The sequence below is a fragment of the Globicephala melas genome, chromosome 6 (genome assembly GCF_963455315.2).
Source record: "Globicephala melas chromosome 6, mGloMel1.2, whole genome shotgun sequence".
NCBI lineage: Eukaryota > Metazoa > Chordata > Mammalia > Artiodactyla > Delphinidae > Globicephala > Globicephala melas.
Genome location: NC_083319.1, coordinates 106,896,671 through 106,920,465, shown reverse-complemented (window position 1 = coordinate 106,920,465; position 23,795 = coordinate 106,896,671). Strand labels below are relative to the sequence as shown.

Here is a 23,795-nt window from a genome sequence, read left to right as displayed (position 1 = left end):
GCGGAGCGGCTGGGCCCGTGAGCCATGGCCACTTAGCCTGCGCGTCCGGAGCCTGTGCTCCGCAACGGGAGAGGCCACAACAGTGAGAGGCCCGCGTACCGCAAACAAACAAACAAAAAAACAACAACTCTTAAGCCTGGTTTCAGGCTATTTTTTTATTTATATGAATTGCAAACTAGATAATAGAGTTTTTTTTCTATTTAGAAAGTAGTATCTATTTCTTGTGGCCTTTTTTTCGACCTGAAGTTTTAGCATCAGTTAACTTCTGCCTCATAAAGTTGAGCATGGACCAATTGATATATACTTAAGTGTTGGGATGATTTCTGAAGAGAGAAACAGTGACAAGTGGGTCTGTGTGATGCAGGCCGGAAGTTGGGATGCTGGCGTGGAGGGCGTGGAGGGAGGACGGGCTCTGCGCCTGGCAGCCTTGGGCCAAATCCTACTTCTGCCAGTTCCCACCGTCAGGCCTTCTGAATATTAAGTGCTTTGAGGTTCGGTTTCTACCCCTGTCAATGTGAGGTGACACACGATAATAAGTGATTGCCACACTGAGGCATTCAAGAAATGATAGCCGCTTTCTTCAGTGCACCGGGCTGCGGGCACTCTGGGTCAAGTCTCCACACATGATGGAGGGAGTAGTCCCGCCGGGCTCTTCTGGCTTTAAGCCACTGAGGCTCTGTGAGCTGGGGAGCAGTCCTCCTGGGTTCTGACCCTCAGAGTGTTTATTGGTTGGGGTAGAAATTAAGGCCCTTGCTGTCACTTGGGAAAATCCATCGTCAAATGTTTTTTTAAACACAGGCTGTACACTCATAGGTTCTGAAAGAAATGAGAACACTGCGGGGTTTTCTGAGGCAGACAAGATTGACCCATGAAACAGTGTTTTAGAACAACACAGACTATTTCATTTTATATTTTTAAAATGGTAGCTTTTAAAATATATGGAAAATAATTCAAGATTCTCAATGTAGCTTTGGATCTTTCTTTTTAATTAACAAAAAGGGAGGTAGAGTAGTGGATATATTACAAATTTAGGGAGAGATCTTTTAAACTGTTTTGTTGTTTCCCTTACCGTTTCCCCTCATTGACCGAACTGTGTCTTTGGAAAGCTTCTTCGTCTTAGGTGCACTGCATGGCCTCGGATATGCACAGCTGCAGGCGACATGTCCCTTCCCCAGCTGAGTGAGGAGACCAGTGAACTGACGGGACATCAAGGCCAACAGAAAGGCTGGAGGTTCTACAGAGAGACCCCTACCTAACTCCTACTATAGAGACTCTATCCCTCACTGTCCCCAGGGGAAAGCCTGACTGTCCTTGCGTATGCTGTGACTGGACAGCTATTTTATCTCTTGGCATTCAAGCAGGACTTAAGGAATCTTAGACTGTAGAGGCATGAAGCTGAGGGAGAGCTTGCCAGGTCATTCGTTCCAGAAACCCATCACATTTCCGCTTCCATCCGGATATTGGTATTTTCCATTGGTATTTTCCCGACTCTCTGCCTCTTGAGAACACAAATTTTTAGGGTATGTAAAGGATCAGTGGAGACTTTCAAGCCAAGGTATCTAAAAAGAGAACCTTCAAAACCTTAAGTACAAAATGGGAATTTATTATCATTTTAAAAGTTCCAGCTTCTTACTACCTTTCTTAGAAATATTAGGATGATTTCCAGGACTTAGGTTTAAAATAGATTCATATTCCAGTTAGTAGTCACCCCAGTTTTTTGCTTTTATTGATTTTAGCTTCTAATATATAGTGTCAGTTCTTTTAAATGAATGCTTACAAATTATTCATTGCAAAATAGTATTTGGCCCTTTCTGTTCTCCTAAGTAGTATTACTAGATGTGCTCTCCCGCTGTATGCTCTCTTACAGGTGGTGTAAAATATTCTCTGTGGATGGACTTGTAGGTGCATTGCTGTCACTCCTGCATCTTGGCCTGACAGTTGGGGTGACAGTGGTCTATGAGCTGAGCTCACCTGCTACCTGCTTATAGAGCCTCACTATCCCTCCTCTGCTGTCTGGTGTCACAGAGGAATGGCCAGCCCAAATGTCATTTCATAGTTCAGTAAATTTTAGACTTTCAGGTCTAATTTAACCTACTTATTTGACTTGATTAGTAACTGAGACCCAGAGAGGTTATGGGATTTAGCTAAGGCTCTCCATTAGTTAATAGCAGGAATTGGAATTTTAAAAGAAAAGGTTTCCTAAATCCCTAAGCTTAAATCAAATGTTCGGTAAGATCATTAGTTAACCATACCTCCCTTGCTAGTATTTTGTATGGAACAGGAAGTTTTCAAGTTATTTGTAAATTTATTTTACTAGATTTTAGAACACTGTTAGCAAATTGGGATCCTCAAAGTTTGTGAAGCAGTGAAAGTCACATTTGGTATTACAGATTTTTTATTTTTTGGTGGGGGGTTTGCATTATGCGTTTAGTGGAAATGTGGGAAGAAGCGAGTTTGTTGCTATTTCAGAGTACTAAAAAGTTGCCGGTGCTTTTCTCAGTACTTGTTTACTTTGAAGAAGAGACCAGATATGAAAAGTATTCATTTTCTTAAAAAGGTGTACATTGTTCACATTCATGCATTCATGGCTGAGAATATAGAAACAGGGATTGTAATCACTGTAGTAAAACTGGGTTTATGATTTATAAAGTCATGAAATATGAGACCTGGGCTTTGCTTCTACAGCAGTCAGGTCTGCAACCTATTCCTCCTTTGTTGCCATGGTTTTCAAAACAGGTACATTCCTGGAGTGTGGGAGGCTGCCCACCACTCTCCCCTGCAAGTCATTGTTTCGCCTCCACTTCCCTTGGGTGCTGGCATCTCTCTGGCTTGTCTCCACGCCCCGCTGAGCTTGGTGTGCAGTGGCCCATGATTATTAAAATCCTTATCACCAGAGGACTTGATTACGAGCAGAGTTATTTTCTAGGATTAGAAAGACCCGCAGAGTTCAACAAGTGACTCAAAAATGATCTTGTATTTTCTAGTAATTAAAAGTGTGATTAATACCAGTACTTAGTTCCTGTGATTTAACTGTTAAAAGCAGGAATTCAGAAGGTAATAAACAGGTGAACAAGGTAAGGAGCCATAGGATATGACTCGAATTTGAGTTCCTAGGACACAGATACACTCCAGAGGAGGTGGCCCACGTAAGACAAACTCCTCTCATACTGTGAAGCTAAGTGAGACCTATTTTATGTAAACAGGCCTGCTTCATGGAGACTTGCCGTGTGTGGCTGTGTGCCGTTACTAAACGGAAGGCAAGACCTTTCTCGTCCATCAGGCGGGGATTGGCTGGGATCAGGAGAGGCTTGAGAAGATTTTTCATCCTGCTGTGCAAAATTTCAGCTCTTTTTCAACATTTGAGGAACAAAAAGACAAAATGACCTTGTGTTTTTGGCTCCTGTGGCAGCTATTTTAAAATTTTTCTCAAAATTACCTCGTGGGATTCCAGCCCAAACTGAATATTGATAGATAACATTTAAAAAGCTCATTTGGTTTATTCCACATGTTCTGCATTTTACCTTTTGAAATTTAAGAAACTGACTACGTGATTTTGTGGTTTTAGCCCTGAGTAAAATAAGGTTTGTGCTGATTAGATAAGCTGTGATGTTGTTGGTAAGGTACCCTTTGGGGAGAGCTTGCTGGGTCAGCGGCCATTCAGAGCCCAATTGCCCACTGATATAATACCGATTCAGCCGAAATTTCAGACGGGACGCAACTTTGATCCCACTGAGCCGGGTTTTGAGTGCTGCTGTAACAAGAAAATACCTTGTCCAGTTATATGTGTGGTTGTAATAAAGTTAGCTGCACAAGCAGAGCTTTGCCCGCCCAGTTCAGAATAATTTGCAGACTCCTAATTTGGAAACTGATTTATTCAGAAAACTGTTTTCCCACCTCATGAAAGGGTCGGACCACCCATCTCGTCCTGTGTGAATAAGTGAATGTGAAGGGAGAAGCCAGGTAATTATGAAAACCTAAGTTTAGTGTATTTGTTTAAGGGCTTGATTATTTTAAAAGACTGTGGGCAGAATTATTCCAGACACTGACCTTACCTAAAGCACAGTCCTTATATGCTTCCATTTGAAGGTGCTTCCTTTTTCACGCACACCTTTTCATCTCCCTACTGCCAGCCAGCCACAACCTATATGGTGTGATAGCAGCATTTGATTTTTTATCCCAGCCTATTAAGTTAGCATTTTTGTTTTCCTCTTCTCAAGCCTTCTCGAGCCTTACAACTGAGTGTATTCATGTAAAATTAAAATGTAAACCACACTTAATCCCGGCGGTTATGAGTAATTCCTCCATTTAGAAGCAGACGGACACAGCCATGGGTGTCTAGTTCACGGCAGTGGGGGGGGGGGCGTCTCATGTCTCCCACCCCCAGCTGAGGGCAGAGGGCACCCCAGCTCTCCTGTTCCTTCCGGGAGGAAGGGGGCACACGGGCCCTTCCAGCCCCGGTGCCTCCTCTCTCGAGCGGCCAGAGGGCCACGCTCTGGACACACCAGGGTTGAGGCTGGCACGTGGCTCCTGGTTTAGCAGGGGCTCCCATATACGCGTGGCGTCTGAGCTTGTGGGTCAGGGTGCAAAGGCCTGTGTATCCACAGCGAGACCAAGTAGGTGTCTGACGACACCCCAGAGCTCCGGGCTTTTAGGGTCCTTGTTTCTGATGGAGACTCTGGGAACTTCGTTGCCATTTATAAGGTTGTTGCCAAGGGGCCATTCTGTCAGAATGGCGTCCAGGTGACTCACCATCTACCTTGTGAAGTTAGCCTCCGACTCCCCGGCCTCCCACCCCGTACGGCCCTCAGCTGGTGCGCGTGGCCACTGCATTCCGCACCGTGCGGCTCAGCTCTACCCGACGGCAGGCAAGGGGTCCAGGGGGAGCCCGGCCCCCCAGCCACGCGGGCTCCGGGCGGTGGTGAGTGACTAGCTGATGCGTAACCGGTGTTACTCTTCTCCCCACCTCAGGGCCAGCCCAGTCCCGACGCTGCAGAGGGGACTGACGTCTCCCCCATGACCACCAGTGCCTTCACCATCCGCGAGTACTTTGCCAGGCGCATGGCGGAGCGCAAGAGTAAGGCGCAGGGCACGGCCGTGGGGCCAGAGGCTTCAGAGACCCCAGTGGAAAGGAAAGCAGGGAAGAAAAGAAAGAAAGAGGGGAAAGATAAAAGTGTGGAGAATTGCACCCACCCCAAGGCCAAGAAGAAGAGAGACCAAGTTGAGTGGCAGCTGGGAGACCCACGCTGGGACGAGAATTCTGGTGCTGCTTCTGAGGGTGAAGAAGGTTGCGTGGCGCCACTCGATGACCGGGACCCTCCCTCGAGGCCCAGAAACAGGAAAGAAAAGAAAAGGGGACAGAAGCAAGCTGAGACAGCAGAGGACGGTACGCTGGATGAAACACCAGTGAAAAAGAAGAGGAAAAAGAAGAAAGGTTCCAAATAAATTCTCTGGAGCCAGGGCCTCCCAGCTTCTCAGCTGTCAGGGCGCTGCTGGGGCAAACTCCCTGGCCCGACGGCAGAGCCGGTTCACTCCGCGAGCCGCGCGCAGCCTCGGACACGCCCGGCCCTGCTGCATCTCGCCCTCACGCTTTCCCAAATCGGATTCCCAGAACTTCTTAGTGTCCCAAATCATGGCTCTCAGAAACAAATACATTTCTTTCTTAGACTCTGAGTCCACCGTATTTATTCCCCTTCATGTGAGTACATCGTTACGTGCACGTGCTTGTGTGTGTAGGTCTCTCACAGTCTGTATTTGCTCTTGATTTCTTTCAGTAACAGTGAACTGTGCTTCCTGCTGAAGGACTCGGTCTAACTAAAGGATTAAGAGTCAATAGTTGGCATTCAGAGAGCTCTTTTTGTTCTATAGCCAACCGTATGTTTCTGCCAAGTTGCTTTTATATCATTACATTCCCAAATCAGAGAGTTGTTTTGGTCTGGTTTGGTTTGGTTCTGATGGGGAATTTGTTTTAATGCCGTCTTTTCCACTAAGCAGTGGCAGCCGTGTATTTTGAGGAGTTTGAGCTGACGGTGGGGGCAGTTTAACTTCCCAGCGCTCTCACAGGAGCCCTCTTGCGGTTCCTCAGCGAGAGTCAGTGGTCGGATACATTTCCATTAGGTGTCCTCAAGGACAGGTGCCCTAGAGTGGACTCCTCCTTAACGGTGACCGTCAGGGGATCCTCAGGAAGCTGAAAGAAAAACTGAGACTCTAAGCTTATGAAATTACTTTCATCTAGACTGGAACTGCCTTGTGAAAGCTCCTAAAAGTATAAATATCACATAAAGAGTAAAAGACACCTTCAGTCCTGCTCCCACCAGATGGTGTCACCTCCTGGGTTTATACTGCCTCTGCCATCCCGTGGCGTGTCTCCCCGTGTGCAGCGTAAACCCTCCCCACGCGGTTTCCCCGGAAAACTGCAGACACCTTCACACCCTCTTTGGGACACAGAATGCAAAAGAAAGCACATGTTTAAGATTTAGAGGTCCAGCACTGTGGTTTCCTCTCTTCTGCTGTCTTTGTTCTCTTGACCGCTCCCTCCTTTTCTTTTTCATCCTTTCCCCCTTTTACTCCATCTTCCTTGCTCCCCCCCCCACCCCCCAGATTTTCAGTTCCCAGTTTTCTCTTACCCCTTGCTGGCTGCCTGCTCCGGTCCTGCAGACCTTTCGGGAACTCTGAGGATGTGGTACAAGGGCGGGTCGTGTGCTGCCTTCCACCTGATTTATAGATGCTCCTGGGTAACAGTAACGAAAACTCACTACCACCTGATGAGCTTTTGCCCTGGATTTTAACCCTCGGGGTCACACATTAGAAATGAAGCATGGCCCCAAGTTTCTTAAAACTGAGAAAATATATGAAGAATGTTTGATTTTAGTCTCCTAAGAATTCCGAATGGTGCTAGTTGTTTAAAAGGATACACACGCACACACCCCACAGAGAAAATTCGTATGAATTCAGAGCCTGAGTTGTAGTGTCTGAGTTTATTGTGGCCCTCAGAGTTTAGAATCCCAGGCAATGTCCAGTCTAATAAAGCACCAAAGATTTTTAAAGTCACTTTTCTTCACAGAGGGCACATGCCAAGTTATCTGTGCTTGTCCTATCTTGTATATGAAACTAGAGTTCCAAAAGAACTAGAGTTCCAGAAGGGAGTTCCAGAAAGAAACTAGAGTTCCAGAAGGGAGTTCCAGAAAGAAACTAGAGTTCCAGAAGGGAGTGGGTATGTATGAAACCTAAAGAGAATTATCTTTCTTTATATATAGATATAGATATATGGATATATATTAGACTGGGGTAGGGTTTTTTGCCTTTTCATTTACTTTTAACTTCATTTGCCAGTAAAAATGAGAGCCAGGAGGATATGCTGAATTGTATGCAGGGGAAGGAAACAAATGGGCATTTAGGGAGCAGGGAGCTGCATCTCGGCCAGGTGGGGTGAAGTGGGCAGTGGGAAGACCAGAGGAGGGAGGTGCTCAGGGGTGCTCTCAGAGTTGGGAACCCAAGGCAGTCGCATCGCGAGACTGTTGCAGTGCGACTCTCATGGAGAGCACCTGTAGACCGTGGCAATTATTATATTAAAGCATCGCAGAAAGAACTGAATGATTTTAATAATCGAGTGGGTAGCCTGAGAAAAAGGTACACGCTCAGCAAAGAGCAGACATCGTGACCATTTGCTTTGAATAACACAGAATATTTCCTCTAGAAATGCTCAGCTTTCATTTTTCCCAAGTGTCTCCTTTTCAGGCCACTTAGTTTTCTGAATCAAAGTGGAATTTAGAACAATGAAATGTATGCTCTCTGGACACTTGAATTTCATAGGCATGATATTTTAAAAATTGTTAACATATGAGCCCTATTTTTTGCCTTAATTTATTTCACTCGGTGAAAATGTATTAATTCTGTAGTCATCAGTGCTTTTCTTGGCATCCTTCAGTTTTAAGAGGGAAAGTAGGTTCCCAGGAAAAGATTTGTCCCATGAAGAGGTGCTTAAATGTTGTCTTGTAGTGCCCTTCTTTTGTTTTCTGTTAATTGTAATAGAAAATAATTATCACTCTATGCTGTTTTACGTGCCCGGCCCTGTTCCGAGCACTTTAAATAAATCAACTCGTTTAGTCTTCAGACAACCCAGTAAGATAACCATTATTGTTTATCCCCTTTTACAGATAAACTCTGCTTTATAAAAGGACCTCTTTTGATTTTTATCACTAGGTTTATGCTGCTCCCAGGGAACCAGCAATGCTCTAGCCTCCTCTCTGCCCTGGCCACACGCCCGCACTGCTTTATTTAGTCCTCACCCTTGTGACGTCACCTGTCTTTAGCAAGATTTTCTGTGGCTGTTGCTCTTCACATGCCATTGTTACATTTAAATGAGAATATATTTGAAAGCAGCTGGCAAACTGTGAAGAGTTTTGCAGTTAACTTGAGTTAGTATTGTTGATACGAACTGTTGAAAATGCTTTCTAACACCGCATGTTAGAAATTCTTGATGAGTTTTCCTTTCCAGTGTGGTCAAGAGGTTGGTGGGAAATTGTTTAAGTAACTCAGCTTCATAAGGCCTGTTTGCCAGTCTACGAAACAAAGACAGAATTTCTTCCAATTTGTAGAAAATACTGATCCTTCTGAAAGGTGAAAGCAAAACCAGCATTTGTTCTATACCACAGTGCCTATCCCTGCTTCTCTCCTCACCTGCTGCTGACCCTGGCAGGAGCAAGCCGGGACCTGTTTTTTGTTTTGTTTTGTTTTGTTTTTTAGGAACAGCATCAAAGAAATGTTTCAGCACCGTCTCCCCGAGCGATCTCAGCCTCTGGACCAGCAAGCAGCGCCGTACTTAGATTTGAGCAAGAACTTCCCCACTGTCACCCTGTTTGTCTTTCGGGTTCTGCAGCCACTGCAGTTCAGAGCCTGTTGCGCTGGCTTGTGAGGCTGGGGAGGTCAGATCGCTGCTCTGATATCTGACTTTATAGTGCTAGTTATTAGTGAGCAAATTAGTATGTCCTAATAAAGAGGATGACTAGACTCCTTGTATGAAAGTACGCTCTCCAGTTAGGAGACACTGAATACACTCAAACGACATGCACAAAGCCCATAGGGACAGGGCCGGGGAGGCCGAGAGAGGCGCATGCAGGGCAAGGGTAGCTGGGACAGGGGGCGTTCCGGTTGCTGGGGCCCTGAGGCTGCCTGCAGGGCGTGGGCTAAAGCACGCATGCCTACCGTGTGCTTTCCTCCGACCTGTGCTGAGCTTATTTATATAAGCATTAGCAGTCAACTTTTAAGGAAAACTACAGTGAATTATTTGACCAAAGGAAGAATTTGGTAATGAGTTACATCTCAAATTTTCTGTTGGTATTTCCTATATTGCGTTTCCTTAGAGCAAAGTACATGGTTGCCGAAAGACATTTATTTGTTCTAAAAACATTTATTGAGCTGCAACTTCAGGCGGAGCCCAGGCCAATTCAGGACGGGGAAACAAATCCACTATAGGGTCTACCCACCCTCAAGACCTACTAACTCGTGCCATTGAGAATGGGCCGCTGTGCCCTGGGACGCTCTCTGTGGGACATACCTGGGACCTGGCTGCGTCTACAAGGGCTAGACGGTGTTGCATCTCCTTCAGCTTTTGTGCGGGTGTTAATCAAGTTGGGTGGTAAGCTGTGAGACATTCTGTGCTCACTCATTTGACTTGAACCTGAGGAATGACTTTCTACTAAAATCTCCCTATTAACAGGATTTCTAAGTCTGTGATACATAAGCAGAGTTAATGTGCACATTCCTCCATATAGAGTAAATTAAAAATGTGTTTTGCGTAAGTGGGGCGTGTGAGAAAGATAGACCCCAGCTTCTCTCTCTCATCCTCCCCTCCCCCCTCATCCCTCCTGCTACCAGCACATCGGCTGAGGGAACCAGGTGTGGAAGTTCTAGGAGGGGTGGCCTTCAGGTAGCCTCACATCACCTAGCAACCAGGACACCCTTTGAACATAGATGGAACAAACAGCTATTGACACACATTTGTTAAGGAAATGGAAAATGGCTGAAGGCAAACCCCAACTCCAGCCTTCAGAACTTGGGGAAATGAGGGTGTGAGAACTCCAGGGGCGATGTCCAGCACCTTAGCTGGTGGAAGCATCCCCTTCTCCCTCGTCCTCGTGGCTTCCCCCCGCGAGGGGCTTCATTCCAGGCTGTCTCCGTCTTCCGCCTTCTCCTAGACTCCCTAGAACTCCCTTCCTGAGTGTCCTTTCGTGAATACCCCTGGCCCTTCCTCCTACTACTGTCAACTAAGCATGAGAAGGAGGCAGGAGGTCTTTGAAGGTTTCGGCCTCACTCTGTTCTCTCTCTCCGTTCCCTGTACATATGTATTCATGGCTGACATTTCTGCTCATTTCTGGACGAGTCTTAGCGCTGTGTCTCTGTCCCTCACCAGTCAGTCTCAAGCCAGGTGATGTTTTCATCCGGCATCTCCAGCCAGCCATCCCGAGGGCCCCTCAAATTCAGTGGGTCTGGAAGGAATTCTGGTTCACCCTTCCCAGGCCACCTTCCGTACCCTGTTACTGCTGTGTGTACCCCGTGCTCTCAGCCCTCTGACTTTAGCATCTGTGGTTGTTTGTAATAATTCAACCTGATTAAGTGACCATCGTCAGTGTCCTAGGTGAGCCATCGCCCCACGGGGCTCACAGCTTAGCGCGCCCTCCCTCCTGCCCCCTCGGCCTGGCTCGTGGCCTGGCTCTCCCTTCCATTCTTCCAGTTCACTCTGTAATACACCCTCCCGGACCCTTGCACCCACTGCCTCGAGGGTCCCCCACCCTGGCCTGCAGTCTCTTGTTATTGCCCATGACTGGCTCTTCTCTATCCCCGCCCCCTCTCTTCTGCTGGGTGTCTTCTTCACCTACTGGCCTTCAAGGCCTGCCTTCGATGCCATCAACATTCTCCAGCCTTTTCTCATCAGCCCCCAGAAGCAATCTCTCCTTCTTGCGAATTTTCATAGCGCTTTCTGACTCAGAGTCTACCCTGTAATAGAACTTTGGGGTGTATCATTTTCCCCATGCAGGTCGAGGGCCTCTGGAGGTGGAGTAACTCTTTGTATCCCTAGAGCACCCAGGACAATGCCTTGCACACAGCAGGTGCAGGAGCACCCTTAAATGAAGGAGCAAACGAACCGAAGGCCTGAAGTGTATCCCAAGACCAAGATGACTAACCAGGGCTGCGCGGCTGTGGCCCCGGCCCCGCTTGGAGATCCTTCTGATTCTCAGCACGAGAACCCGTATGTGTGAGACCTCCTCGCCCAGCCTGAGGGCTCAATCGTGAATTCCTCCCCACTCCGCCTGTACCTTCCGTGTGACTGTCACCCTGCCACTGGGAGCTCGGATGACCCCCTCCCAGGGCCCCATTTTCAAGACTCCCTTCCTCAAGTGGCGGCGGTAGGATTAAATGGAAAAAGGACCCAGCGAAACACCTGACAGAAAGCCCTCAATGCATTTCCTCTCCTTCTCCAAGCACAAGAGGAGAAATGAGAGTAAGTGCTGCCTATACAAAGCGGAGACCCCGGACGCGGGAAGGCGCTGGCGTCCCTGCCCTCCCAGTGCCCCCTGTCACCGGGGCTCCCGAACCACTTCTGTGCTCGTGCTCGAGGACGACCAGCTCCAGGGTGCAGCACAGGAAGGCGTGGCCAGGTCATCCTGAAGACACCAGAGTCCCAGGAGGGCTTAGGGCTCCCCACTGGGAGGTGAGCTGCGAGCTGGGCCCTGGGGCAGGTCAGGTGTGGTCACATTGACTCAGACTTCTCAGGTGACAGGCTCTGGGACCCTGCCCTCCCTGGGTCTCCTTGGTGGCCCAAGTCAAGCAAGTTGTTGCAATTTGGCCTGGAGGGATTACAAAATCCTGCCGTGATGGGGCGAGGCGCTGCCAATCTGAGATAAACTATGTTAGCTGCGCCGGCAGAGGGGGAACAAAGGGGGGACAAACGTACTCAGGCTTCCAAACCGGAGGATCCCTCCAGACATTCATCCCTGAGACCAGTGATCCTGCTCGCCTCAGCCTCAGCCTGTAAGGGCTGCAGTATTACATTCCTTGCTTTGTAGATGAAGAAATAGGCTCAGAGTTTCTAAGTACCTGGACCAAGGTCACCAGTTCATAGAGCAGCGGATGGAACGGTGTCTCCCCAGCCCTAACCCGTTTTTGATCCTGGAAAGGTGATGGATACTACGTTCGAGTTTTGTTTTGAATAGTTGAATTTATTCTGCTCAAGGTGTGCTTTAGTCCATTTGGGGACGGAAGGTGCCTCCCTAGCCCCTGCAGGGTGATTCACCAGTAAGGGGAGAGTTGTACTTACTCTGAGGCAGAGTATTGTCACATGTGCCCACTTCGTCTTCCCACAGACCTGAAGCAGCAGGGGCTAGGAATGCAGATATGACGAAGACACGGCCCCAGCCCTCAGGAAGCTCATCGTGCAGTGAACTGTGTCACAAAGGTTGGAAAAACTAAGCCGTATGATTCATTTGGATAGTCACAATCTTATGTATCCAAATGCAGAAGGAAGTTGTCAAGAGATTTTGCAGGCCAAGGAATGCTCATTTGCTGTGCATGGGCAGCAGGACCCCTGTGAATGAAGGCATGAGTGTGACAGTTCAAAGTCAAAGGAGCTGCTTAGTGCCAGAGGACTTTATCAGAGAGGTGATATCCTTGAAGTCCCTTTGCTGGGATTTTGTGTTTTGAATTTTGCTTCATGGATCATGGAGTTTTAGAACCGGAAGGAACTTCAGAAATTTCACTAGGAAGATGCAAGTCAGAGCAGTGATGTGGTGCAGAACCACCCCAGGCAGAAGGGAAGGCACTGGATGACTTCCTGGGTCCTCTGCCAGTCCCTGGGCCAGGGCCATCTCCTGGCTGGCTCCTGAGAGGACACTCCACCCCGACTCCACTGGTCATGACACTTTGTGAGTCTTGACTCTCAGGGGTCCCAGTCACCTCTTTCCTTACCCTCGTGTTTGACCAGGATGGTAGAAAGAGTTTATCATAAATGGCTGAGAATGGCTGATACGTGTACCTCATTATCAGTTATTAATGACATCCTTCTTTAAGCTGGATGCTTTGTGATTATTTTAACATTTATTTTCAGAACAACCTACAGATAATTATGATTACCCTGATTCTGGGTATGGAAAAAATGAGTTTCTGCTTGATTGACATTTTTGCAAGGTCCGACAGCTAGTCAGCACCCAGACCAGCCCTGGGGCCCACATCTGCCCGACTGGAAAGCCCCCGCTGTCTCCTCTGCGTTACAGAGCCTCCTAGCTCTCCCTGAGGATCGCCGTGTGAACATGTTTGGGAAGGAGGAGCACAACATATTCATGATTCCAGATTTAGCTCAGCAGCCGCCTGCGTCCCTGACCACTCTCGGTCTGGGCTACACGTCCCTCTCCTGTGCTCCTTTGGAGCCTTTTCCTAAACTTATCACAGAATAAGCTTTGTCCCTCTGTATCCCCAACACCTAATCCTGTGCCTATCCCCTAACACGTATTTAAGAAATATTTTTTAATAAATAAATAATGGAATCAATGAGTAAATGAAAATTGTTTCCTCTTATTCCACATTTCTGTGTATCTTGGGGCAGTGGGCACCTGTAGCCCAAAGAAATCTGTGCCTAGCACTCAATTTTGTACTTTTAAAGTCAGACTGATTCCAATGTAATTTACAAACAGTAAATTCACCAATTTTAAGTGCGCCATTTGATGAGCTTTGAGAAGTGGATACAGTGTGTCATCATCACAACTATTGTGATTAGAACATTTCCATCAACCAGTAAGTTTCCTTGTGCTCTTTTGCAGTCAGTTCCCTCCCCCCGTGCCCTGGCCCCCTGGCAACACTGATCTGCCTTCTATCATTGTAGCTTTATTTTTTCTAGAATTTCATGTAAGTGGAATCATTTCAACTTAGCATAATGCTCTTGAGATTCAACAGTGTTATTGTATTTGTCAGTGGTTCATTTTTATTACTAGATAAATTACATTTTGTGGAGAGACCACCGTTTATCTATCACATGAATATTTGGGTTTTTTGCAGTCATGTACTCTTGTACGTAAAACTGCTGTGAACCTTTCAAGTACAAATTCTTATTTGGATATATACTTCCATTTCTCGTAGAGAAATACCTAGGAGTGGAATGGCCAGGGCATATGATCATAGGTTGCTTAACTTAGAAACTGCCGAGCAGTTTTCCAAAGCTGCCACGTTGCATCCTCACTAGCTGTTCGTGAGGCTTCCGTGTGTCCCACATCCTCACGGACACTTAGTATTCTCATATCTTTTAAATTTTAGTCATTCTAATGGATGTATAAGATTATCTCATTGTGGTTTTAATTTGCACAGTCCCCTGATAACTAATAATGTTGAGCATCTTTTCAGATGCTTATTGGCATTCTTATATCTTCTTTTGTAAAGTGTCCAAATTCTTCGCCTACCCCTTCATTGCATTTTACTCGATATTGAGTTGTAAAATGATTGTCTACATAGAAAACCTCTAGGAATCTTCCCCCCAAATCTCCTTGAACTGATAAGTGAGTTTAACAAGCTCACAGGGTACAAGGGCGACACACAATTATATTTTTTATACTTTAATGAACTATTGGAAATAGAAATTAAAAACACAATAGTATGTTCAGTCACTCAGAAGAATTAAATACTGGGGACGTCAGCAAGGTGGCAGACTAGGAAGATCCAGGCCCTAGTTCTCCCACAAAACATCAAATAAACAACTATATGCTAACCAAAATAACATTTAGAAGCTCTGGAAACCAGCAGAGATCTGCAGAAACCAAGTGAACACTCAGTCAAGAAGAAGCTTCACTCAGGATGGTAGAAGGTTTTGTGATGCCTTTACTTGCCCTCGTTCCACCCCCCCACCATGCAGTCAAGAGGAAGTGGCCCGATCTTCATTTCTGTCCCTTGGACCAGAAAGAGTTGAGTGGAAATTGTTAACATTCTAGCCTATCTGTGGGCTGCCCAAGGGACTGGTATCTTTCTTCCTGATTCAGAACTCAGGGAACAGCAGCAAAGTTTGGATCTTAGTCTGGAAGCCATGGAAGGAACTGGTGGGCACCTTGGCATGTGAAACTGCAGGGGAACCACAGGTCCACAGGTGCCTGGGGGCAAAAGATTGTGGGCAGAGGAATACACAGAACATCTAAGACCCTGAGAAAAAGCTGGAGTGAGACTCTTTGGGAAATAAATACATTTATTATTTTTTAATTAAATTTTTTTTTATACATCAGGTTCTTATTAGTTATTTTATACATATTAGTGTGTATATGTCAATCCCAATCTCCCAGTTCATCCCACCACCACCCCACCCCCTGCCGCTTTCCCCCCTTGGTGTCCATACGTTTGTTCTCTACATCTGTGTCTCTATTTCTGCCCTGCAAACAGGTTCATCTGTACCATTTTTCTAGATTCCACATATGTGTGTTAATATACGGTATTTGTTTTTGTCTTTCTGACTTACTTCACTCTGTCTGACAGTCTCTAGGTCCACCCACATCTCTACAAATGACCCAATTTCGTTCCCTTTTAAGGCTGAGTAATATTCCACTGTATATATGTACCACATCTTCTTTATCCACTCATCTGTTGATGGGCATCTAGGTTGCTTCCATGACCTGGCTATTGTAAGTAATGCTGCAATGAACATTGGGGTGCATGTGTCCTTTTGAATTATGGCTTTCTCAGGGTATATGCCCTGCAGTGGGATTGCTGGGTCATATGGTAGTTCTATTTTTAGTTTTTTAAGGAACCTCCATACTGTTCTCCATAGTGGCTATATCAGTTTACATTCCCACCAACAGTGCAAGAGGGTTCTCTTTTCTCCACACCCTCTCCAGCATTTGTTGTTTGTAGATTTTCTGATGATGCCCACCCTAACTGGTGTGAGGTGATACCTCATTGTAGTTTTGATTTGCATTCCTCTTATAGTGGTGTTGAGCAGCTTTTCATGTGCCTCTTGGCCATCGGTATGTCTTCTTTGGAGAAATGTCTATTTAGGTCTTCTGCCCATTTTTTGATTGGGTTGTTTGGTTTTTTAACATTGAGCTGCATGAGCTGTTTATATATTTTGGAGATTAATCCTTTGTCAGTTGCTTCATTTGCAAATATTTTCTCCCATTCTGAGGGTTGTCTTTTCGTCTTGTTTATAGTTTCCTTTGCTGTGCAAAAGCTTTTAAGTTTCATTAGGTCTGGGAAATAAATACATTTAGAAGCAGCCAGGGGAAGGGGGTGGGCGGGGGCAGGGGTGGTTGAGAGCATATACACACAGGCACAGCATATATACAGACAGGATATATTCCCAGAAAAGACCTTAGAAGCTCTTAAGCCTTCACCTTGTGCTGATCTCCAGGCTCAGGGACCTGCTAATTAGTAAACGTCTCCCATGCCAGTCTGCAAAGACTGGTAGAGTGGCTGTTTTTTCAAATGCCTGGTTTTCAATAAAAGATCACAAGGCATGCAAAGAAATAGGGAAACATGGCCCATTCAAAGGAACAAAATAAATCTCCAGAAACAATCTCCGAAGAAACACACACAGTGGACATGAGAGACAGAAAGCTATAAGCATACAGACAAGTACGTTACAACAACCGTCTTACATATGCTCAAAGAACTAAAGGAAATTAGGAAAACTACATGTGAACAAGGCAACGATATAAAAATGAGCAAAACAGAAAATTCCAGGATGAAAAATAATGAAATTTTCACAAGAGGGATTCAACAGCACATTCAAAGAGGCAAAAGAGGGCTTCCCTGGTGGCGCAGTGATTAAGAATCCGCCTGCCAATGCAGGGGACATGGGTTTGAGCCCTGGTCCAGGAAGATCCCACATGCCATGGAGCAACTAAGCCCGTGCGCCACAACTACTGAGCCTGAGCTCTAGAGCCTGCGAGCCACAACTACTGAACCCACATGCCACAACTACTGAGGCCCACGCACCGAGAGCCCATGCTCCACAACAAGAGAAGCCACCACAGTGAGAAGCCTGATCACCTCAACGAAGAGTAGCCTCCGCTTGCCGCAACTAGAGAAAGCCCACACGCAGCAATGAAGACCCAGCACAGCCAAAAATAAATAAATAAAATAAATAATTTTTTTTAATTAAAAAAAACCAAATAGGCGGAAGAAAATCAGTGAACTTGAAGGCTGGACATTTGAAATTATCAAGTCTGAGAAGAAAAAAAGAAAAGGAAGAAAAATGAGCAGAGCCTAAGAGACTCGTGGGACAGAACAAGCAGACCAGTATAAGAATCATGGGAGTTCCAGAAGGAGAAGAAAGAAAAGGGGCACAGAGAATATTTGAAGAAATAATTGCTGAAAACATGTCAAATTTAGGGAAATATACAGATATAAATTCAATAAGCTTAACAAACTCCAAGTGGGATAAACCCAAGAGACTCACACCAAGACACATTATCATCAAAGTGTTGAAAGCCAAAGGTAGAGAATCTTGAAAGCAGCGAGAGAAAAATGACATCACATTGATCATCACAAATGATCCCCAATAAGACTATCAGTAGATTTCTCAGCAGAAAACCTGAAGGCCAGAAAGCAATAAGATGACGTATTTTAAATGCTGGGGGAAAAAACCTTCAAGTTGCAATACAAGGACACTAGAGAATATGTCTATACTCTCATATGAAAATAAATGGTTTTCTAGTAAAGGTAAATACTTAGACAAATAGAAAAAAAAGTATAGTAATTTTGGTTTGTAACTCCAATTTTTGTTTTCTACAGTCTTTTAAGACAAATTAATTAATATAAATCTATGTTAATGGATATTCAATATATAATGATGTAAGTTGTGGCATCAGTAACACAGAGTGAGGGGAGTGGAGCTGTAAAGGAATAGAGGTTTTATATGTGGTTGAAATTAAGTTGGTATCAATTTAAGGTAGATTGTCATGACTTTAGGATGGTGTATCTAATTCCCATGATAACCACAAAGAAAACATCTATGGACTATACAAAAAAAAATGAGAAGAGAATAAAAATGTGTCACTACAAAAAGTCAGCTGAACACAAAGGAAAGCAGTAATGGAGGAAATGGACAAAAAAGCTATAAGCATACAGAAAATAAATGGCAAAAGTGTTCTTATATCAGTAACTAGTTGAAAAGTAAATGGGTTAAACTTCTCAATCAAAAGACATAGAATGGGAGAATGGACAAAAAAAAATAGTATCCAACTATAAGAGGCACTAGATTTTTTAGATATAAGGATCATAGGTTGAAAGTGAACAGATGGAAATGTATAATAGAAAGAAGCTATTTCAACATACTAAAGGCCACCTATGAAAAAGCCATAGCCAACATGATACTCAGTGGAGAAAGACTGAAAGCTTTTCCTCCAAGATCAGGAACAATTCAGTGATGCCCACTCTCACCATTTCTATTCAACATAAGACTGGAAGTTATAGCCAGAGAATTTTAGAAAAAAAAAAATTAATAAAAGCTATCCAAATTCCAAAGGAAGAAGTAAAACTACCTCTGTTCACAGATGATATTATCTTATATACAGAAAACCATAAGATTACACACATACCAAAAAAAAAAAAAAACTGTTAGAACTAATAAATTCAGCAAAGTTGAAAAATCAACACACAAAAATCAGTTGCATTTCTATACACTAACAATGAACAATCCAAAGAGGAAATTGAGGAAAATTCTCATTTAAAATAGCATCAAAAAGAATAAAATAGGAATAAACTTAACCCAGCAGGCTAAAACTTGTACACTGAAAACTACAAAATATTGCTGAAAGAAATTAAAGAAGACAAATAACTGGAAAGACAGCCTGTGTTTATGAATTGGAAAACTCAATATTGTTAAGATGTTAATAACTACCCCCAAACGATCTACAGATTCAATGAAATCTTGGTCATAATCGCAATGAGAGATTTTTGCAGAAATAGAAAAATACATCCTAAAATTCATATGGAACCTTAAGGGACTTCAAATAGTCAAAACAATCCTGAAAAGAACAAATTTGAAAGTCTCACATTTCCTGATTTCAAAACTTGCTACCAAGTTCTGGTAACCAAAATTGTGTGGTATTGGCATAAAGACAGGCATATAAACCAATGGAAGAAATATAGAGCCTGGAAATAAGCCTTCAGGTATATGGGCAAATGATTTTCAACAAGGGTGCCAAGACCATTAAATGGGGAAAGGACAGTCTTTTCAACAAATGGTGTTGGAAAAACTGGATGTCCACATGCAAAACAATAAAGTTGGACCATTGCCTTATACCATATACAAAAATAACAAAAGGGATCAAAGACCTAAATGTAGTGACTAAAACTATAAAACTCTCAGAAGGAAACACAGGGGCAAAATTGGATTTGACACTGGATTTGACAATGATTTCTTGGATTGACGTCATAAGCACAGGCAACAAAGGAGAAAATAGATTAAGTTGCACTTCATCAAAATTAAAAATTTTCGTGTGGCAAGGAACATTATAAACAGAGTGAAATGCAACCCACAGAATGGGAGAAAGTATTTGCAAATCATATAGCTAATAAAAGATTGATATCCAGAATATATAAAGAATTACAACTCAATAGCCAAACACATCTCTATTAACAAATGCTCAAAGGACTTGAATAGACATTTCTCCAAGGAAGATATACAAATGGCCAATAAGCACAGGAAATAAGCACATTAGGGAAATTCAAATCATATGCAAGATACAATTTCACACCTACTAGGATGGCTGTTATAAAAAAGAAAGGAAAAACAACAGAAGCAACAACCATAAAGTTACAAGCGTTGCAAGGATGTGCAGCAATCAGACTGTTCATTCCAGTCTCTCCTCCTTTGGATAATTTCTGAAGAGAAGCCCCATGTAATTCGTATTCTTGCTGCTCTACTGGTAGGACAATTTTTCCTCTGGCTTCTATCAGGATTTTTTCTTTGTCTGATTTTCTGCCGTTTGAATATGATGTGCCCAGGTGTAGTTCTTTTGGCGTTTTCCTATCTGGTGTTCTCTGAATTTCCTGAAAATGTGGCTTGGGGATTATTATTATTGCTTTCAATATTTCTTCCGTTCTTTCCTGTCTTCTCCTTCTGGTGCACGGGAACATGCATAATTTCCGTTACATATATGCTACACCTTCTGTAGTTGTCCCACCATTCTTGAATACACTGTTTCAAATCTTTTGTCCTTTTTCTCTTTGCTTTTTCAGTTTGAGACGTTTCTATTGACATATCCTCAGACTCACTGGCTCTTTGCTGTGTGCAGTCTACAGTGAACCCATAAAGGCATTCAATTCTGTGACAGTGCTTTTGATTTTGAGCGTTTCTTTTCTATACTTTCTTAGGATTCCCATCTCTCTGTTTACATTACCCATCTGTTCTTGCATGTTGTCTAGTTTTTCCACTAGAGCCCTTAGCATATTAATCATAGATTTTTTTTTTTTTTGGCCTCGCCACGTGGCTTGCAGGGACATTTGTTCCCCAGCCAGGGATCCAACCCATGCCCCCCTGCAGTGGAAGCGCAGAGTCCTAACCACTGGACCGCCAGGGAAGTCCCAATCATAGTTATTTTAAATCCCCAATCTGATAATGTCAGCATCCCTGTCATATCTGAATTTGGTTCTGATGCTTGCTCTTTCTTTTCAAACTGTGTTTTTGCCCTTTCGTATAATATAACAAGACTGCCCCCCACGAGACACAGACACTTCAGACAGCAGTTGCAAGCCCAGGTTATCACCTGTGCTTCTGACCAACAAATTACAGATCAGAGTTTCCAACAACCCTCTCCTTGGGTTTGATTAAATTGCTAGAGTGTTCACAGAACTCAGGGAAACTCTTACTTACGTTTACCAGGTTATTAAAGCATATGATAAAGGATGCATATGAATAGCCAGATGAAGAGATACATAGGTGAGGTCTGGGAGGGTCCCCAGCGCAGGAACTTTTGTCCCCATGAAGCTGGAGTGCATCCCCCTCCTGGTGTGGATGTGCTCACCCACATGAACACTGTGCTTTGGGGATTTTATGGAGGCTTCCTCATGTAGGCATGAACAATTAATAACTCTATTTTCAGCCCTTTTCCCTTCTCTAGAGGATGGAGGGTGGGGCTGAAAATTCCAAGCTTCTAATTGTGGTTTAGTCTTTCTGGTGACCAGCCCCCATCCCGATGCCCACCCAGAGTCACCTCAATAGAACAAAAGATGCCCCTAGTGCTCTTATCACTTAGGAATTTACAAGGGCTCGAGGAACTCTGTGCCAGGAACCAGAGGCAGAGACCAATATATATTTTCTATTATCTCACATCCTGTGGCCTAATTCTCTGATGGATCTAAGAAGAGTTGTTGATTTTCAGTTTGTTCATCTCTTTGCTTGTTGTTAGAATGTGACTGATAACTTCTAAACCCCTTCCATGACAAACTGGAAACCAGCATTCCCATTCTTTTACTTTGAATTTATCTGTGTCTTTGTGTTTAAAGTGGATTTCTTATAGTCGCCATATAGTTGAGTCTTGCTTTTGTATCCAATCTGACAATCTCTGCCTTTTAAATGGAGTATTTAGACCATGCTTAATGTGATCATTGCTTATGTGATCATTGCTTAATGTGATCATTGACATGGTTGGGTTTTAATCTAACATCTTACTCTTTGTTTTCTATTTGTCCCATCTGTTTTTTGTTTCTTTTTTCCTCTTTTCCTGTCTTGTATAAATTGGATTAATTGATTTTTTATGATACAGTACTATCTACATTAATAGTCTATTAATTCATTTTTTAAAAATTGGTTGCTCCAGGGTTTACAATATTTATCTTTAATTGATCAAAGTCTACCATTAGATAATGTAATACCACTTCACATATGGAACAAGAACCTTACAAGTATATTTTCATTTCCCTCCTCATGGTCTTTGTGCTATTTTATCGTAACATTTTACTTCTACATATGTTATAAATTCCATAATATATTGTTTTTATTTCTTTTTTTTTGGCTTGAAACAATTATCTTTCAAAGAGGTTTTTAAAAATAGAGAAAAAAAAAAGTCTTTTCTACTTACCCGTGTGTTACCATTTCTTTATGTGGATCCAAATTTCCATTTGGTTTCACTTTCCTTTGTGATAGGACTTCCTTCAGCATTTTTCATAGTGCTAGTCTACTGATAATGACCTCACTAAGCTTCTGCATGTCTGAAAAGTTTTTATTTTACCTTCATTTTAAAAGATATTCTGGCTGGGTACAGAATTCTAGGTTCAGAGTTTTAAATTTTTTCTTCCAGTGTTTTTAAAAATGTTATTCTGGATTGCATGGTTTCAAGCACAAAGTCTACTGTCATTCTTATCTTTGTTCCTCTGTATGTAATGTGTCCATTTTCCTCTGGTTGATTTTTAGATTTTCAGAAATTTGATTATCTTGTGCCTTTATGTGGTTTTCTTATGTTTTGTCTGGTTAGAGATGGTTGAGATTTTTGAATCAGTGGGTTTATAGTTTCCATTAACTTTGGGAAATTTTCAGCCATTATAGGTTCAGATGTATATTCTGATCCCTCCATTTCTTCTGGAAGTTCAATTACTTTTATGACAGGCCACTCAATACTGTCTCACAGTTGTTGCTTCTCTATTTTCTGTTTTTTTTCTCTCTGCTTTTCATTGTGAATATTTGTCTCGTGTTCACTAACATTTTCTTCCATAATGTCTAGTCTGATGTTAATCTTAGCTAGTGTATTTTACATTCCAAATATTGTACATTTCAACTTTAAAATTTTGATTTTGGTCTTTTTAAGATCTTTTCATCCTTTCCCCATCATGTTCTTGTTTTTCTCTACCTTCTTGAACATATGGAGTGTATTTAAAACAGCTCTTTTAACATCCTTATCTGCTAGTTCCATTATCATTTCTGGTTCTATTTCTATTGACCGTTTTTTTCATCCTGGTTATGCACTGTATTTTTCTGTGATGTTTTTCCCCCAAAAGCCAATACTCTTCTGAGGACACTACCCGATGTACCATGTATTAGGACATTTTTCCACCCTGGCTGGTAGTAACAGAAACTCCTTCTTTGAAAGAAACTCTTTCAAAAACTTTTTTTCCAGTGTTTTTTCCGCAGCCTTGGTATTTTTTTTTCACACATGTGCATATGAGTACTCAGCCCAAGATTCAAGGAGACCCTTCTGCAAATACCTGAGGCTCTCCCTCTCGGCAGGCCCCTCTTCTTTGCTTTGTCCTCCCTGAGTTCAGAACACTGTCTCCTCAACACAGCAAGACCACTAGTCTCTGTTTCAGTTTCTCTTCCCTGTGCTGTGACCTGGAAACTTTGTCCAGACAGGGAGCAGGGGAGCTTACTGGGTTCACCTCGTTTGTTTCTCGTTTCCAGGATTATTGTTCTACATCGTGTACAATGTCTGAAAACTTTTGTTTCATATATTTTATCTAGTTCTGTGTTGGTTCAAGGTAGGAAGAGAAATCAGATCCCTGTTTCTCCAGCAGAAGTGGAAGTTTCTATAATTGAAAAGGTGACTTTCTTAAGTGCTATTGGTCGTTTGGATCCAGGCTCATTTCCTTCAAGCCCTACATCTTGTGGAGAATTAAGCGATGAATGGGCGTCCTTGAGAGAGCCTTGGAATGAGTACTGTTTTGCCACTCACTAGCTGTCGTTTCATTTCTGTGGGCCTTAGTTCCTCATCTACAAAACTAGGGTAAGAATGAAATTACTATTACCCTATTTCTACTATTTTCTTTGGGGGAGCTTTGAAAAACCTTTTGAAGGAAGAGCATTGTGTAATGTATGTGGGAGGAAGGCGTGAAGAAGA

General features: G+C 43.4%; 1 protein-coding gene across 2 annotated transcripts in view; it reads left to right on the top strand.

Annotated features, from left to right (window-relative positions):
* PINX1 (PIN2 (TERF1) interacting telomerase inhibitor 1) overlaps positions 1-8,736 on the top strand; it is an 86,741-nt gene extending 78,005 nt beyond the window's left edge. For both annotated transcript variants that reach the window (XM_030879177.2, XM_070045818.1), the window contains exon 7: positions 4,969-8,736. In XM_030879177.2, the coding sequence (XP_030735037.1) occupies positions 4,969-5,442 (474 nt within the window). In that variant the 3' untranslated portion in view covers positions 5,443-8,736. The remainder of the gene's footprint in view (positions 1-4,968) is intronic.
* Positions 8,737-23,795: the final 15,059 nt, after the last annotated feature.